The following is a 19961-nucleotide window of genomic DNA, read 5'->3' on the forward strand; positions in this document are numbered from 1 at the left end:
TCAAACTATTGATGGTGTAATGGAAATATGTACATGGAAACATGCAGTTTTGGTACATATGGTTATTCTATTTTATGATATCTTTAATGGATGATGTGTGATAGAGTTTATAATTGAAATGCTAATCATAGCCTTTATTAGATGAGTTGTCGACCTTTTGTTCTCCATATGTCACATTGTTTCCTTTAAAATTATGAAATCAGTCTAAAACTGCAAAAGAATAAGCTCTCAATTAAAGAACATGCTTTTTTTTTATGATATTTATACTTGTAAAATATTTGTGAAGTACTTATCACTGTTGTCTCATTGGGTGTCATAAATCAAGGTGGTTTTGCCGTTTGAAGATATTGAAGAGGTATTATTTTCATATGCATTAATTTTAGTGGTTTACATCTTACTTTATCATATTTCTTTAAATTTTTTGTGAAATTTGTATTTGTAGTCTAGTGTGAAGCTTATTGAGCTTTATTTTTCCTAATTTGATTTTGTACAGATTAAGAAAAGTCAACATGCATTCATCAACCCTGCAATTACAATAATTCTTCGAGTTGGCGCTGGGGGGCAAGGAGTACCTCCATTAGCAAGTCCGGATGGTAAGCATGTAGCTTATAATCAAGAAAATGATAAAATGAGATCAAACACAAGGGTTTCTTTTTAATTTTTGGAATATGTGAACTTGTAGGTTTAATCGCAAAGATGAAGACTTATTACAAGAAAGAATAATTGACATAATACTATGCCAACTTAGTGTATGGCCATCTTTGGAGGAGTATAGATATAGGGCCATGAGAGTAATATTAATATCATACTGTTAATTGCATTTGATTAGTTACTTGAATCTTAGGAACTCCTAGGATTCATAATAGTTGAGGGTTGTATAAGTATATCTAATTTGAGTTGAAAATCATAGTAGGAACCACAAAGTTATATGTACCAATGAAATTTTTTTGACTCTATATTTGTTTTATATTCTTGTCATCATAAGAATGTATTCTTACTGCATGACCATGCCTATCCCCTTTAATAGATAAACTAGTAATCATCCTCTTAACTCACTAATTTTTTACACAAATGAGTTACTTGCTGGAAAACTTGTTGAGTTTTTGCCAAGTACTTGCCATTTACTAGAAACTTGGCGAATTTGAGCCAAAAACTTGCCAGAAACATCCAAAATGCAGAATGTGCCAAAACATATAAAAAATGTGGCAAAAAAATAAAAAAGGTCTTGATTTTGCCCTATCAATGATGTTTTGCATGACTTCCTCACATTTGTATAAACAAAAAGTTGCCAAATATCTAAATTTTCTTGTAAGTGAAAAAATTGTGAAAATGGAATGTACCATGAGGGTTTGTATGGTTTCAAAGGCCTTAATATGGGCTTGGTGGCGGTTTCTCTACCCGTCAATCTTTTCTTGAATTGCAACAAGGAGTGAACTTGAGGTGCTGCCCTAGGAGCCCACAAGGGGTGCTACACCTCAACCTAGATAAGGGAGTGTTGCCTCGATTCCCATTAGGGGGGCACTAACCTTCAACCCTAATAGGGGTATTGCCCCTTGACCTTGCTGGGTGCGTTACCCCCATACCCCCATGAGGGGAGCTTCCCCTTAACTCCAACCCTATTAGAGTTTCCACTCCTAGACACTCATTAGTTATTTGGATCTTTTGTCATATAATAAATTTGATTACAATGAGGGGGTTTGCGAATGGAGATGAAAATCGACAACTTAGAGTCTTAGTCAAGTATCTTTAATGTTTATCACCATCATAATATCATTGACTAGCGATGAAGTATCATACGATTAGTATCAAAGATTCAATTGTTATCATTATTATAAAATACAATACAACCTTTAACTTCACACAAGAAAAGTAGAGGACAAATCAGAGGTCATTGATTTGGATGACATTGATCCTTATATTGATTGGACAAGGCAAGACAAAAAACGCCACTGTTTATTGTAGACGAGTTCTTGATTTTGAGAGGTAGGTAGTGGAGGATGTGGTTGTAGAAAAATGAGATACTAGATTGTCATTGAATGACATTGATGAGGCAAAGAAGTCATTGCCATCTAGCAACAAAAGGGAGGTTGAGTCAGAGCCACAAACACAATCTTCAATGCCGAGCGAGGAGTTGCATTGGAGGGAATGGATTAGAACCTCTCTCCAAGTTTTCATTAGATCAGGGAAGAGGAAGATGTGAAATGTTGTACTGTGCAATTTATGAATCATGATAATCATTTTGCATGATGATGCAGTTTTGTACTCAAGTATTCAAAGGAATCAAATTAAATATTGAACACTTTTGTACTTATTTGTGGACTCATTAGATATATTTTGTCATTGAATTTTGCAAAAAGAATTTCTTCAAAGAAATTTAAACATTTTTTAAGTTGTCAAGTTTTTTGCTGAGTTGCTAGTTTTAGGTCTGCCAAGTTTTTGTGGAGTTAGATTTTGCCAACTATGCATGAAAGTAAAATATTCCTTTAATTATTTATGCATTTGTCTTATCATGGGATATATGATGGTGGAAACTTATTTCTATGTCAAGATAATCCCTCAAAAATTCAATTTTCATAGTTAAAAGTGTTTTCTTACCTTTTCTTCTTCAGAATTTGTCTTTTTATCCTTTCATGCATTTCCAATGACTATAACATTATGTACAAATATATTCCAATAAACTTGTTTCCTATCTTTAGATGCTGCAATGTGACACATGGTGGTGTTCTTGGATTTTGAACATGTGATATAGACATGGATTAGCAAAAGTTCAAACCCTAAGTTCCTCTACTCCTCAAAGATGCTTCCAATTTTTAAGATCTAGTGGGCATGTGAACTTGGCCTGAAAATTGGAATTCCTTGATCCTCACTACTTTTTGGTAGCTTTCCTAGGACTTATTGAGAAGTTCCATTTATTTTTATTTTTATTGAATGTAGTTTGTTGTGCTTATGTAGTGCTATTTAGTGTAGAATCATAGTCTATGCTATTATTAAATGCCAATTCAGCTAGAACAGAAGAAATAGGCATGGCTGTAGTTGAAAACCACATGGCTTTATTGCTAAGCATGAAAAAGAATATGGCATCATAGCAAGGTTGTAATGTCCCCTACTAGGGTCTGCTTGTTTCCCAATAATTAAACATACATCATCATACTTATTATGCCTTAAATTAGATTATCAAAGCTAGAGAACAATTAGTATTCATAATACAATTGATAATTACTATATTTAAGCCCCAATACATCATAATCATCAACTGTAATGGAGGATGGGGAATAACTATGTTAGGGTGCTAGAAAATCATTCTCCACAAGTAGGTCCAAGGGTTTCAGGAACACCCGTCCGTATCACCTCTTGATCTCCCTAAGGGTTTTAGGAACACTCGTCCATACCACCTCTTGGGGCTCACTGTTGACGTGTCTGAAATCGCATTGCTGCAAACTTCATACGGCCAACGCAGAATAGAATAGCCGACTGATTATCCTACTCTCTCTTGAGATAAGGAAGTCTCTAATGCTGTTTTCTAAGTTTGATCAAAGGAGACTACCTCAAGGTTTCTTTTGTCAGGTCTTGACTGCGGGATCTCTCAGTGGCTTGATGTGTTTATGCTGGAAACACAAGGGGGACTTACGATTTGCAACAAGCTAGTCTGTTGTGATTCTCGAATTACGCAATAAAGAGAAAAAGGAAAGGTTTAGGAGATCTAAAACTAACAACACGGGTATGCGGGTAGACAGATTCAACATAACCAATTCGTGCTTGGCCAGAATGGCTCACAACCTTGCAGGAACGGTGCAATCTTCAAAGGAACTTGGAAGATTTTCAGATTGGAGACGCACGGCTAAGCACCCAATTCTGGCGCAGCTCAGACAAACACCTGCAATTGAACTAAGCACAATCGAAGGCTCAGGTTAACCACACAAAAGGATATACAATCAGCAGATCCTCAGTGGTATGAGCCCGAATCTATCAAATACTTGCACACCCAAAACATAAAGATCTATCTAAAATGCTGAAAGAAACCATGCAAACAGGATGAAAACAAGACAATAAACACCAAATCAATGTTTATATATTGATTTCAACTGACTATTACAACAATTTCTGCAGCATCTCTATGCTACCGCTAAGATCTAACCTATTCTAACTCTAAAATCTAACTATCTAACCATCTCACTATCTAACAATCTAACTATCTCTCAATCTCTAACAATCTCTAACCATCTAACTATCTCTAACCCTTTATAGAAGAAAGGCCTCTGCCTTTTATAGATATTACAATTTTGAATCAGAGGCCAGGATGGACTGCATCCAAGGGCCCTGATCTGTCTTCCAGAAGCTGGCAGCCTTGACCCATGCCTAATTAATTCTCAGTTATCCAACCAGCAACTATCTCAACTACCTGCCACTATTTGGCTTTAATTCAGGTCTATCCAATCTTCTTGGTGGTTGGGAATAGTTATCCACAAAAATATCTTGCACGGGACCCATAGGCAGTTTACAATAAAGCAATTTCAGCTTTTTAGGAATTGAATTCCTTGAATTAAATCCATCTGTGTCTCCTTTTCTCGAGAATGCATAGACTGAGTGTTCTTTTGCTTTTTTGCCTTCAATTTCGCCGATGGACTTCATCTATGTTCAACGGCACGGTTCCCAATGCTCGGTTGCTCTTGCGCTCCTGCATCTTTTCTTTCCAATCTTCAGCGCTTGGCCTTGAATTGCGATCCTTCCTTGATTTGCGTTTCAAGTCTTTCTCCTGGTTCTTCGATGACGTCCTGCAATCAACCAATTTCACTTAATTAAATCAATTTGAACAATTAAATAATTTAATTTAACAAACATTAAATTTAATTACGATGTCTGGCTTGAGAAGCTCTTTGCGAGATGTATCTTGAAAATGCTTCTCTTTTTCTTCGATTGTGAAATCTGATCCTTGGTCTTTTACTTCTGCGTATTTTACCTTTGGAGTCTTGGACGTTTCAAATGGGTTTATGGCACGATTCTGGAGGTTTGAAGAGCTTCTGCAGATTCTAAAACTCTAACTCTCATGCTTTTCTGGTGAATTTTGGAGAACTTAGACATTTTGAACTGGAGATATTTTCGGAACATGGGGAGTTTTGCAACTTTCGACGCTTGCATATATTTCGCAAATTTTAAAGGCAAATTCGGACCTTATGACATGTTTGGCAAATTTCGGAGCTTACACATATTTTGCAAATTGCGATTTTCAAACTTTTCGCCCCAGGGTCTGAAAATGGATACTTAAGTGTATTTTCAGAGCTTTTCACGCGTTTTCTTGGCGAACTCTATCATTTTCGGAGCTAAACCACCCTTTGCAATTTTGATGGGTTTTAAAATTTCGGGGCTGGGGTCCGAAATGGGTGTCTAAGGCAAACTTCGGACGCTCAACGCCTTTTGGCGAATTTACCCAGATTTCGGACCATAAGGCATATTTCGCAATTTTAGAAGAATTTCGGACCTAAAAACGCGTTTGGAAATTTCGCGATTTTAATGTGAACTTCAGAGGTAGGGTCCGAAATTGGGCGTTTAAGTGTTTTTCGGGGCTTGAAGCGCTTTCGCCAGTTTTCGGACCTAGTGCGTCCTTTTATATTTCGCGCTTTTAAACCGAGGGGTCCGAAAATGGATATTTCGGGTTTTTGGACCTGAAGCGTCCGTTTTAAAACTACGCGCTTTCTTTATTTTCTTCCAAGGGTCCGAAAAGAGGGACTTAAGTGATTTCGGACCTAGAGGCGCTTTTGCAAAATCGCGTTTTTTAACATTTCGCCCCAGGGTCCGAAAATGGACTCTTAAAGTGTTTTTCGGACCTTGAAACACTTTTTGCGATTTTGTCATATTTAGAAATTTCGGCCCCAGGGTCCGAATTTGGAGGTCTAAAGTGAATTTCGGACCTTGGAACACTTTTGGCAACTGTTAACCTTTTCAACTTTTGGCTCCTGGGTCCGAAAATGAGCATATGGAATATAACATGGAATATACTTTAAGTTATATTCCATATATACTTTCAGGATGTTTGAGAGTGGTTTCGGCCCTCCAGGAGTTATATTGCAAATTCTAGTTTTAGGAGGTTTCCTCAGTTTTTCAGAGTTAGCCAAATTTCAGGATCAGGACAGAAAGGCACAAACTGGGGGTCCCTGTCCAAGACGGGGATGGGTGTGCGATTCGCACAACACTCACCTACCTTGTGAGATATTAATACTGCCTTTCCTTAACAAATCCATCCAATTCTTATGAGGGGAAATAGAAATTGATTAAGGATTAGTTCATTAGTAGTATGAATGTATACGTAGATAAATGAAATTAAGCATAAGTATCCTATAAATCTGATTAACAAATACAAATCTTATTGGCATTATTTCTGTTATATGTATATATAAGAATAAATGAAACAACTTATATTATAGGCTAAGATACCAGTTCTTGGCAATTTAGGCTGGGTCCAGGTATTGGTTCTTGCCTGGTCCTGGTCCTCCTCGGGTTCTCCCTGTTAAGTTCTTTCAAAATTCTTTGATCAAAATAGAGAAGAGATGGAGATATGATCTGAAAGTTGTATTTTATCTGCTATAGCGTGTTTTAAAGATGCACCACACTTATCAATTTCAGTGTGTACATCCTCCTCAATGTAAGCATACTATATGAGTGGATGAGGGGTTACGTAGTGAAGAGATATGTCTTCCCACGTGGGAAGACACATCTCTTCCCTACATACCTCTCACCACAGTATATAAACTAGTCACCGTTTACTTACTTGATCAGAAGGAGTGCGACTTGTTTGAGAATCGTTTTACCACCCGATACCATGAGCGGTGTAACCGTTGGTCAAACGCGATAAGTTAACTTTGGTTTTATTTATCATTAGTTAACGTTAACGTATTAGTATATGTAGTCAAATTAATATATATATATCGGAAGCATGAAATAGTATGACCGACGTTACAAAATTAACACTCCCTCTTAACTAGGGAGGACACATTTCATGTTAGAGAAAACATCACAATTCATCCATTGATTGTTAAGAGAGGAGATATGACACCATAGTGATATTCAGAGATATGGTTCAACAATGAATATCAAGTCTCATGATACTCACCATAACTCATAGTTATCAAGTAAGGTATGTGCATTGGCATCAAGTCACATGATGCCTACCATACTGATAATGATTTCATGGCATGTCCACGAATATTATGTTCATAATATTCACCATGAAGATCTCTATCATAATTATGGTTTATTTAATGATATCAACCAACAGATATCTACCATAATGTCTCAGAGATATATATACTATCATGACATGTCCACAGATATCAAGTCACATGATATCCATCAAGATAGTTAAATTGATAATTGTAAAATCGTCACCTTCCAATATCAATTTAAAACATGTGTTCATTATTGAAAAGTCGTCACCCTTCAATAATGTTCACAAAAGGCCCATGCAGTCATGGAGTCACACACATGACAAATAAAAGAGTTTACACACTAAACATCTTTAAATATATTAGTATATTAGAATAAATGAGACTCTATCTCAAAATTAAATAACATTTTCAACCATACCAAGTTTATCTCTTAAGTGTTCAATCTTGATCCTGGAGAGAGGCTTGGTAAGAATGTCTACAATCTGATCACCTGTACTAATATAATTCAGTCGGATCACATTCCTTTCCACCATATCTCGAACATAGTGATAAGGAATCTCAATGTGTTTAGACCTGTCATGAAATACTGGAAACATTGAAAGCTTGATGCAACTCTGATTGTCATAGTAGATGACAGTAGGATTTAGGGCTGACCAAACAGTCCTACAAGCAATTTTCGGAGCCATACAGCTTCTCTTGCTCCCATGAAGGTTGCAATGTATTCAGCTTTTGTAGAACTCTGAGCAACTGAAGACTGTTTTCTACATATCCATGAGATCATTCCTGATCCTAAATTGAAGCAACATCCTGATGTGCTTTTCTTGTCAACTATGCTTCCAGCCCAATTAGAAATAGTGAATCCATGTAGGTCAAGTTCTACATGTTTATATTTCAAACCAAAACTAATAGTTCCTCGAAGATATCTCAGAATATGCTTTGCAGCAACAAGATGTATTTCCTTGGGTTCACACATGAACTGACTTAGTGCATTTACAACATAACATATATCAGGTCTTGTGTTTACTAAATACATTAGAGATCCAATAATCTGTCTGTAGAGTGTAGGATTTGCAAACTCTGATTCTGCAGTTGTTTCCTTTAGCTTGTGCATATTTGTCTCCATAGGTGTGGTCATGGATCTACAATCCAACGTTCTAAATCTCTTGAGTATATCAATGGTGTATTTTCCTTGATTAAGGATTATACCATCTGCTTGCTGCCAAACTTCCAATCCAAGGAAGTAGTGAAGAATTCCCAAATCTTTCATATCAATCTCAGAGGCTAATTCTTTCTTACATCGAGAAATACAATTATCCTCTCCTGTGATTAGTAGATCATCAACATAAAGAATAAGAATTAATAATTCACCATTGATTACCTTGTAGTAGAGATTTGGATCTGCTTCATTCTTGGAAAACCCTAATTCCAAGAGATAGTGATCAATTCTTTCATACCATGCTCTGGGGGCCTGTTTCAATCCATAAAGAGCTTTCTTTAATCTGCAGACATGTGATTCAGCCTTATGAATCACAAAACCTTCAAGTTGCTCCAAATAAACTTCTTCTTCAATCTTACCATTCAGAAAAGCAGTCTTGACATCCATTTGATGGACTTTCCATCCTTTAGATGCTGCAATAGCCAAAACTGCTTAGACAGAAGTGTATCTGGCAACAGGAGCAAATATCTCTTCATAGTCAATACCTTCTTTCTATGAGAAACCTCTGGCAACAAACCTTGCTTTTTGCTTTTCAATTCTACCATCTGCTGCATGTTTGATTTTGAAGAGCCATTTAGAAGATACCACAGATTTGCCTTTAGGCCTAGGCACAATATCCCAGACATCATTTTTCAGAATTGACTGATACTCTTCTGACATATTATCTTTCCAAACTTGATGCTTGAGCGCATCTCCAACACAGGAAGGTTCTGCATCAATGATCTCACTCATCAAGGTAGTATAACTGGAAAATAGGTTAGGTCTCTTACTTTCTCTGAAGGTCCCCTTTGGAGTAGCATAATTTTCAGCTTCTTGAAGCATCTGTTTAGCCCAAAGTGGTCTCTTCCTAGTTTCGGGATAATTTTCTTCTAAAGGTAAGCCTTGAACTTCATGCTCAGCATCTTCAGGGGTCTCCCTCTGAATCTCAGGGGTGGAATCCTCATCCAAGCTTGTAGGAGGATCTTGGTGTTCTAATTCATTAGAGCTTTTGGACCTCCTGAATGCTATGTCTTCCTCAAAGATGACATCTCTGCTTAGTTCAATTTGTCTTTGACCAGGTATGTATATTCTGTAGGCTTTAGAGGTTTCACTGTACCCAACAAAAACTCCTTTCTTTCCAGAAGGTTCTAACTTTGACCCCTTTTCTTTGGGGACATGAATATAGACTGGACACCCAAAGATCCGGAAATGACTTATGTCAGGTTTGTTGCCAGTAAAGGCTTCTTCAGGGTTTTATTGTCAAGAAGAGAATGAGGACATCTATTTTGAATGTACACAACTGTCCTAGATGCTTCAGCCCAAAATGAGGTTTCTATATTTTGGTCAAACAACATAGCCCTAGCAGCTTCTACTATAGTCCTATTCTTTCTTTTCTTTCAGCTACCCCATTTTGTTGTGGGTTATAAGGTACAGTTAACTCCCTCTTAATCCGAGCATTTATACAATAATCTTTAAACATATCAAAAGTGTATTCGCCCCCATTGTCTGTTCTTGAGGTTATGATTTTCTTACCTGTCATATTTTTTGCAAGAGCTTTGAATTCTTTAAATTTAGAAAGGATTTCTTCAGACTCTTTGTACCTCAGAAAATATATCCAGGTCTTCCTAGAATAATCATCTACAAATATTACATAATATAAAAATCCCCCTAATGAGGGTACAGACATGGGTCCACATATATCAGAATAAACTAATTCTAATACATTTTTGGATTTACTGTCGCTAGAATTAAAAGACCCTTTAAAGGGCTCCTTCAGATTTTTGACTTAGCTTGGGTAAGCCGATCACCATCTTCTCTATCTTAGGTAGGGCATGTAAATGAAGCTGCCCTAATCTTCTGTGCCAAATTTCATTCGAATCTGGAGTCTCATGAATCAAGGCTAGAGGTGGAGTGGTGCGAAGTCTGTAGAGGCTCCCTTGTCTTACTCCAATGGTGTGGGCTTTCTTGATGGTGGAGTTCTTTGGCCTACCAAGCACTTTTCCTTCCATAAAGGTTAATCTGCAACCCTTATCTTCAAGTGCAGAAACTGAGACAAGGTTTCTCTTTATACCAGGTACAAATAGAACTTTGGTCAGCTGTAGGGATATGCTTGACTTTAGGTTGATATTGCAGGTTCCTATTCCCATAACTAGATAATTTGAGTCATCACCAATTGTCACTTCTTCATTTGAACTTTCCACAAGTGTATCTAGGTGCTCACGAAATCCAGTGATGTGTCGAGATGCTCCGTTGTCAATCACCCATGTGTTGAAACTGGAGGTGACTTGACTAGAGAGGGCTGAGTAGAAGACTAGCTTCTTGGAATTACTCCCTTTCTTAATTTTTGCCATTGCAGCTTGTTGTTTGATCCTATCTGGACACTTCATTACTTAGTGCCCATATTGGTCACATCTGAAACATTGTACTTCAGAAATGTCTCTCTTCTTCTTTGAAGACATCTTCCCATTTGAGTTGTTGTCCCTCTTTCTCTTAAAGTTCTTCTTCTTTCCTTTCTTGTGGGAATTAGAGTTTAGAACTTGAATGTCTTCATTACCATTGTTTTGTTTTATTCCTCTTGTGACAAGCCGAGATTCCTCTTGAATGCAATCGGTTTTCAAATTTAGAACCAGCACTGATTCCTTGAATGAATGATTCCCATCAGGTAGGAAGTCCATTTAGGGCCATCATAGCAAGTTCTTTGTTGTCTACTAGATGTCCAATAGTGGATAGTTGATCCCTAAGCTTAGTGATCCTCAAGAAATAGGATGTAACTGTTTCTCCTTTATTCATCTTTATATGGTGTAGTTGATTCTTTAGGGTGAGAGCCCTGCTAGTGTTGTTGATTTCATAAATGTTAGCTAGTGCTTTGAACATCTGAAAGGTCGTCTCATATTTAGAAATAACTGGTACAATGTGGTCTCTTATTGAATCCACAATTATCTTAAGGGCCTTCTCACTGTCCTTGCTCCATTGAATTTTCTCTGTATCATCAAAGGGTTGAGGAATTTCACTTTTGACATGGGAGTCAATTTTATTTTCTTTCACAATAAGCATGATCCTGAATTTCCAAGATACAAAATTTGATGCTACATCTAATCTATCTTCAAACCTAACGCCGGTTGCCATTAGGATTATGGGAATGTGATCTTAGTAAGAGCCTGGTGAAAGTTTATGAGATCATCACAAAATTTTAATATGATCTTCCTTAACTTCGCTCTGATACCATGTTAAGTTCTTTCAAAATTCTGTGATCAAAATAGAAGAGATGGAGATATGATCTGAAAGTTGTATTTTATCTGCTATAGCGTGTTTTAAAGATGCACCACACTTATCAATTTCAGTGTGTACATCCTCCTCAATGTAAGCCTGCTATATAAGTGGATGAGGGGTTACGTAGTGAAGAGATATGTCTTCCCACGTGGGAAGACACATCTCTTCCCTACGTACCTCTTACCACAGTATATAAACTAGTCACCGTTTACTTACCCGATCGGAAGGAGTGCGACTTGTTTGAGAATCGCTTTACCACCCGATACCATGAACGGTGTAACCGTTGGTCAAACGCGATAAATTAACTTTGGTTTTATTTAGCATTAGCTAACGTTAACATATTAGTATATGTAATCAAATTAATATATATATATATATATATCGGAAGCATGAAATAGTATGACCGACGTTACAAAATTAACACTCCCTGAGTTTCACCCGGGTCCTGCCACAGAGAACCCATTCACCTAGGCAGGACCAAAGTGGAACCCAGGGAGAACCCAGGCAGACCCAAGAGAACCCAGGCCCGTGGGTTCCCAAAAACAGGCCCACGGGTCATAAAAACACAAAAACCAATAAAAAAATACTTTTTTAAATATTATTTTAACATGTAAACCCATGTCTCTCTGATATTTTCCAACACGCTTCACCGGTCTGCTCTAAATTCTGTTCTTATCCTCTACATAAGGCTGCTCATATATTCTCTTGTTCTACCGCACCAAGTTGCTCTTGACTACTGCAGATCTGCTTTTATTTATGTCCTTATTCTGTTCATCCTTCTGTACTAATTCTATTCTTATTCATCTATGTCGTGCTCTAACTTAGGGTCCTTTTTTCGTGGTTGAATGATGATGTATTATATTATTCTCTGTAATATGTGATATGTTTATAACTGCTGTAATATATCATTGCAGCAGTCCAATTGCATATTTCATTTTTGTATGGATTGCATCATTGTAATAATCAATAATGGTAGTGATAGTTTATAAATTATATAATTATATTTTATAATTTTGATGTTTGAACATATATATATATATATACGAACGAACCCATACCCGTACCCAAGAATATTTTTTTTGCTGAATCCACGAATGCGTTCCCAAATCCCTACCTAAATCCGAACCCGAACCCGAACCGGTTACTTAGATTATAGGCCATGCATATGGCCTTTATTCCTAATAAAAATTCAAATATAATATTATTGTAAATAAGTATCTCGTTCATGAGTGAGATACAACATACCAATCTGCTGTTACTACAATGATTACGAGTATCATAATATGATCTGCTCCTTCCATCATACACTCCTTGAATGTTGCCATGTTCCTCTTTATACTCCTCCATCGGATTTGTAAGGTGGTTACTCTTATTCAAGGTGTGACCGTTTGAAATGGAGTGTGTCTATTTGTAGCAATTCACACCCCTTTAGGAACACACTGTTTCCCTTAACTCTCGATTATTAAATCTAATTAATCCCCCATCATTTTAGGGAACATCTCTGTTAGGAGAGGAGAAAGAGATTTATTAGGCAATTATTATTTGTTGTGTGCACAGTAGTAATCACGATCTGCTGTAATTAAGGTTAGGGTTAAGCAATTGTAAAGTCTCACTGTCGTGAGACAATATCTATTAGGTTTCGCTGATAATGTGCATCAGATCGGGCCATGACGGTGAGACTATTTCTTATTATGTTTCACTGATAATGTTTGACTTGTTTAAGGAAAGTGGTAAGAGTTTATAAAGAATGTGTCTTTAAGAACAGCCACTCACATTGAAAAGATGTTTCCTTTTCCACACAATCATTCCAAATGATAGTTAAAAGGGAAATAAGGCACTCATAGGAAGGAGATTAGAAAACATCTCTTTATTATTATTTACCAGTGGGGATCTCTCTAGTAGAGCAGAAATTTATAACATAGAAGCATATGTTTCAAGTACAATCAGGAAAGGCTTCATAACAGAACTGCACGATTATAAGGATATCAATCAAGAAAAGCATTCAAGCTTCAAGGCCTATGAATCTACACCAGACTTATACACAATTCAATGCATGGTTTTAGAGTCATAAATTAGGAACACCAATATCTCATACATGCAGATCTATATGCAAGTTAATGCATGGTTATAAGGAGTAGGACAATAAATCAGTAATAGCAATCAGATCTACATTAGGATCAAAATCATATTCATTATGCATGCAAATCAGACTTTATTTCAGAATTTCAGTTATAGAGAGTTATATAAATCTTTATCTATCTCTTACTATTCATCTAAGATTGTTCAATATAAGTAACTATATTTCAAAGGTTCCTACTGGGGGATATTACAGTGGTATTAGAGCTGGTGAATTTGTTATTCTGTTGGGGAGACTTCAAAATTGATTTCAAATAAATTGTAGGGGTATAGAAGATGAAGAGGATTGAGGAACTGATGTTGAAATTGAAATGAACTATCCAAAGGAGAGATATAAATTTAGCCAAATGGGGTGAATTAAGTGCTGAGCTAAAAAAAAGAGCAAAGGAAAATGAAGAAGGGTCTTCTTGTGCAAGAGATCATGATAGTAGTAAGACCGACTTATGCACCAGAGAAGAACTAAAAGTTGTAGGAGGACAGACCAGAAAAAAGAAACTGATGGATAACCCAATCACCTATCCAAACATTACAATTGAAGACTTTGCTAACAATAAGCCTACAACTTCTCAATAGGTGGAAGAAGTGAGAGTAAATCTAAAGGTGGAGAAAGAACTAAATTGCACATTCCTTACTCTAGTCCCTAAAGTGGAGAAGCCATCCTCTTTTGGAGATTTTAGGCCCATTGCTCTATGTAAGTAGATCTATGAGGTGATCACCAAAGTTATAATGAACCGATTGAAACCCTTACTCAAATATATAATATTGGAGGAGCAAAGTGGTTTTGTACCGGGAAGATCAATTGTGGAAGGAATTATAATAGCCCATGAAGCTATTCACTCTATCAGGCAAGTAAAGGTGGAACAAATGCTTATCAAATTAGATATTAGGAAAGCATATGATATGGTAGACTGGGAGTTCTTGTTCTGTGTCTTGGAAAAGTTTGGTTTCTCAACTCACTGGATAAATTGGGTGAAAGCATGCATAAATGGACCGTGGTTCTCAGTGTTAGTCAATGGTAGTCCACAAGGTTTTTTCCAAGCTTCTAGGGGACTAAGACAGGGGGATCCTCTTTCTCCATTTCTTTTCATTATCCTGGCGGAAGTTTTGGGAAGATACATCTAGAAAGTAAAAAATGAGGATAGATGAAAGGGTGTCCGGGTAGCCGGCGATGTGGATCCTATCACACATCAACAGTTTGCAGATGATACAATACTGTTTGGGGATTCTTCTAGTTTAAAAGAAGCTCGAACTATAAAAAGAACCCTTGACATTTTCTGTGAGGCATCCGGGCAACAAGTAAATTGGAAGAAATCTGATATTTTCTTTTTTAATACTGATTCTAGAAAGCAAAGAGAAATTCTTAGGATATTAGGTGTGAAATCTGGCACCCTCCCTAGGAGATTTTTGGGAACACCTTTGTTTGGGGGGCCCAATAGGACTCATTTGTGGCAGAGATTATTTGACAGTTGTGTGAATAAGTTAGAGGGCTGGAAATGCAAATGGCTCACCTTTGCGGGTAGGTTATTATTGAAATCAATCTTGTCGGCGATGCCTATCTACTCCATGATGTGCTTTAAAATTCTAGACAAGATATCCAGTAGCATCAATCAATTTATGAGGATTTTTTTTTGGAATGGGAAGGGCGACTAGGATAAAATTCCACTGGTTGCATGGGATAAAGTATGTCAACCTCGTCAGGTGGGAGGGACTGGGCTGAGGAAGTGGTGGTTTCTAAACGAAGCCATGGGAGTGAAACTTATATGGCAGATGTATGTAAAGCCAAATCATAAGTGGGTTGAGATCCTCAAACATAAGTATCTGGATTTGTTAGATGCTGAGAGGATTTTAGTGTTCGTGAACCTCCTCTAGGTTCAACAATCTGGAATTTTCTATTATCTTGCAAGAAGCTGATTACAAAACACATTACTTGGCACGTAGGGAATGGGGAGAAAGCCAAGTTTTGGACAGACTCTTGGGATGGAACACCAACTTTATATTTGAGGGAGAATATTGATATTATTAAACAAGTTACTAAGAACATTTGGGGCACAAAAATTAAGGATTATGTACATGCAGAGTGCTCCAATGGATTTGAGGTTTGGCAATGGAAAAACATGGATGAGTTGCCTTTATCTCCTCAACAGAAGAGATGCTTTAAAAATATTCTAGATGAGTACTCCCTAGCTCTTCACATGAAGGAAGATGTCATCAAATGGTGTGAGTCAAAATCAGGTGCATACTCAGTTAAAATTGGCTATAATATTATTGAGAATGCAGACCTCCAACCGAATTGGCCTTCCCAACTATGCTGGAGTTCTAAGTGTCTCCCAAAGGCGTAAGTGTTCACCTGGTTGGTTTTGAAGAGGAGGATTCTGATAGGAGATAGGATGTTGCGTCTAGGTTTCAGTGGGCCTTTTCAAGTGTCATGTGCAAAAAACAGGAGGAATCATTAGATCACCTGCTTTTAAATTGTGATTTCGCTCTAGGCGTGTGGAGGTTTGTTTTGAGTAAATTAGGAGGGTCAGTACCCCTTCCAGATAGTATCACTGATCTCCTCAAGAGTTGGTTCGCGGAGAAGAGCAAATCTATTCTTTCGAGTGTATGGACAATCTTGCCTTCCACTGTGGTCTGGGAATTGTGGAAAGAGAGAAATAGGAGAATCTTTCAAGATAAGTGGGAAGGGCTTGACAGAGTGTGTGGGAGAGTGGAGCGTGCTATTTCTGAAATTGTTTCTTCAGCAACAGTTAATCATAATTTTGTGAAATATCCGTATAGTTTGATAGATAGTTTTATCCTTGCCAGGTGGCTCTTATCAAACTCAGACCCGTTCATGGGTTCCCTAGGGTTAATCCTTTGAATGTCCGTTTGGATGGGGAGACGGTGAAATGGTCAAAACCAGAGAAGCGGTGGGTGAAAATAAATTTTGATGGGGCGTCAAAAGGTAATTCAGGGATTTCAGGTGCGGGATGTGTGGCTTGTGATGATGAAGGGAAGATCCTTTGTATGGGTGCAAGAAGGCTACGAGATGGCACTGCACTAATAATGAGGGGGAGGCTCAGGCGGCCTTACTAGCAGTTGAACTGGCAACAAATATGAAGGTGACGAAGGTACACTTGGAGGGCGATTCCCAAATTGTAGTCCAAGCCTTGATTAAAGGCAACACACTGTGCTGGAAATTGAATAAATATGTACATAATATAAGTGAAAAGTTGAAATCTTTCCAAAATTATTGCATCTCACATGTGAAAAGAGAAGGAAATGTTATTGCGGATGGGTTGTCGAATGATGCGTGTGATCTCGTGCTAGGGTAAGTGAGGTGGCGGGATAGCAAAAAAGAAATAGTTAGATGGAGTTAAGACCACTTGCCAAGTTGGTATGTTAAACAATTCAAATTTCTTGTCAGAAAGCCGACTTTTCTTCTGCGTAAGGTCGAGTTAATGAGCATTTATTGTGACATGCTCTCTGAAATGGCGGTGATGGTGGAGTGTTTGGCATTGAATACTAATTTTGAAATGCCCGCACATTTAATGAAAAGAGTTGGTAAGTTGGTGAAGCCGAATTCTAAATAGATTTCATCGGAATTCTTTGCAACTATTCAGCTAGTACAAGAATGGAAGCCAATTTCACTCTGGAGTCTTCCAAGCTTATGCCAACTTTTTGAGGACCCGTCCCCCTCAAGAAGCTTGAGAAGATGTTCTTGGCAAAAGATCCATTGCTCTTGAAGGCAATTCAACTGGTTTTGGGAGAAGAGGTGGCGGTTATTGTTCACTGATACAAATGCAGAGCTGATATTTACTCGCTTATCATGGCGTGGGGATTGGAGTTGGGATACACCTGTGAGGAGGTGAGAAAAGTGCTGAAGAAAATCATTCCAAAAGAGTATTTGTTAAATTTGGAGTCCCTGTTGGAATGGGTTGTGCCAAGATGGGGTTTCAATCTTGCTGAAGGCATCCCTAAGGAGAATGGGGAGCTGTGGGCAAGGCATTCGCTTATCCAATTCCTTCGTTGCCGTGAGGAAGCCAGAGCCCGCTTTAAAGATGATGCGAAGCGAGGATGGGAAGGGTTGACAATATTTGTCCAGATTATGGAGATTGAATATGAAATTCGGCAGGAGGGTGGGGAGAGAGTGGAAGAGGAGTTGATATACAGGAAGGCAATTACGCGAAAATTATCAGCGGAAATGGCAAAAGAGAGTGTAGTGGGTAGAAGCGGTGGTGAGTCAAAAAAACTAGCTTCGAGAGGGGCAGTGGCCGAGGATGCAGAAGGAAGAACAGGAGATTCACACGCCTCTGTGGGAAGAAGAGGATCTCGCTGATTTAGGGTACCTCTGGGCACATTTTTATTTAGATGTTTTATTTTCAATCGAAAAACTTAAATCTTTAATTCTGTTAAGTGATAATCTTATCGGCCAACTTTTGGCAAGATGTAATTTTGATTTCTATTACAGATGATGTGGGGGTGGGATAGGGTCTGAACAGTAAACATCTTGGAATACCATAGTATTAGACAATAGGACTGGATAGTGGTTGGGGGTGGTTTGAGGGAGTGGTTTTTCTTTTTTTGGAAGTTTGATGCATATGTACGTTTTTAGTTTAAATAAATAAAATATAACTATTACCGATCAAAAAGATAAATACACAGCTGGAATTAATTCCAGAAAATCAGTTATAGGACTGAACTACTTTATTGTAAAAAGACTGCATATGGGCCTCGTCTAATGTATTTAAGGTAAGGGGTACACAAGTTAGCTATTACCAACTACCAGGTTGATCGAATTGATGCCAAACAGTTGTAGGTGGTTGAGAAAGTGGTTGGGAGGACAACTGAAGATAATTAGACATGGGTTAAAGATGCCAAGCTTCTAGAAGGCAGACTGCCGCTGTTGGATGCAGTCAATTGTGACCTTTGATTCAAATTGTAAACTCTATAAAAGGCAAAGGCCTTTCTCTTGTAAAGGGTTAGATTTTCAAACTTTTATAGGTTAGAGAGTTAGATTCTAGTAGTTAGATTTTTAGGGGTTAGAATAGTTAGATGCAGTTTGTAGATTAGAAATAGAGTAGAACTGCTGTGAGGAATTGTTGTAATGGCAGTTGAAATCAATACATAAACATTGAAGCATGGTGTTTATTATTTTGTTTTTCCCCTGTTTGCATGGTTTCCCTTCAGCTGGTTAGAATTAGAGTTCAATGATTTTGATGGTGAATTGTGGGGGGTATTTGATGTATTTCAAGTTCATGCCATTGGGGACCTGTTGATTGTAGGTCACCGCGCATGGTTAGTCTGAACCCAAAACTGTGCCTAGTTCAATTGTGAGTATTTGTCTTAGGTTGCGCCAGAATTGGGTGCCTGGATGAATCGGCATAGTCTGAAAATCCTTCATCCCTTTGGAGCTTGCACCATTCTTGCCGAGTTTTGAGGGTGTCTCTGGCGAAACAAGAATTGGTTTATCGAAATATGTCTACCTGCTACATTAACTATTATTGTCACTGTCCTTAGGTCTCCTAAACCCGTCTCTTTTGATTTTATTTCCCAGCTTGAGAATCAACATCGTCAGATGTAGACCAGCTTGTTGTAAACATAAGCCACCTTGTGTTACCAGCAAAACACATCAAACCGTTGAGTTATCTTGCAGTCATGACCTAACGATGTGAACCTTGAGGTTGTCCCCTTTGATCATCTAAAAGAGCATTAGGGATTCCTTACGCAAGACAGGATAGGATACTCAACAACATTCTATTCTGCATTGACCGGAAGGAGTTGGTTATCCGACTTTAGCCACGTCAACAGTGTTAAGTTTCAAAAAGCAAAAAGTTGCATTTAATTGAATCACCCCCTTTGCCCCTCATAGTATATTTGTGTGCTCTTCAAGAGAGCCTATAAATATAAAGACTATTTGTAATGTAAAGGGGACTTTTTATAGAAGGAGAAACTTAAGAAAAATTTCAGAAAAAACTTTTGATAACTTTTGGCTTCACACTATGTACAAATGGGCTTTTGGAATTGTATAATTTCAAAAAGGTAATGAGAAGTGCATTTTGGTTCATACATTCTAATTGTATTCTTGTGTTATTATTGCTGATTTCTCATATGTTAAATTTGTAATCCTTTTATGTACTTGTGCAAACCATTGGTAATCTATCCAGTTAATGTAATGAAATACACTCATTTCTTGGTGTCTTGATTTGAATGTGTTGAAGTAA

The 19961-nt window shown here is 37.6% G+C and overlaps 1 protein-coding gene across 3 annotated transcripts in view; it reads left to right on the plus strand.

Annotated features, from left to right (window-relative positions):
- The window catches only part of LOC131048565 (BAG-associated GRAM protein 1), a 186420-nt gene that overhangs the window by 132873 nt on the left and 33586 nt on the right, over positions 1 to 19961 (plus strand). For all 3 annotated transcript variants that reach the window (XM_057982564.2, XM_057982562.2, XM_057982565.2), the window contains exons 9-10: positions 326 to 355; positions 494 to 593. In XM_057982564.2, the coding sequence (XP_057838547.1) occupies positions 326 to 355; positions 494 to 593 (130 nt within the window). The remainder of the gene's footprint in view (positions 1 to 325; positions 356 to 493; positions 594 to 19961) is intronic.

Source organism: Cryptomeria japonica, chromosome 3, assembly GCF_030272615.1.
Source record: "Cryptomeria japonica chromosome 3, Sugi_1.0, whole genome shotgun sequence".
NCBI lineage: Eukaryota > Viridiplantae > Streptophyta > Pinopsida > Cupressales > Cupressaceae > Cryptomeria > Cryptomeria japonica.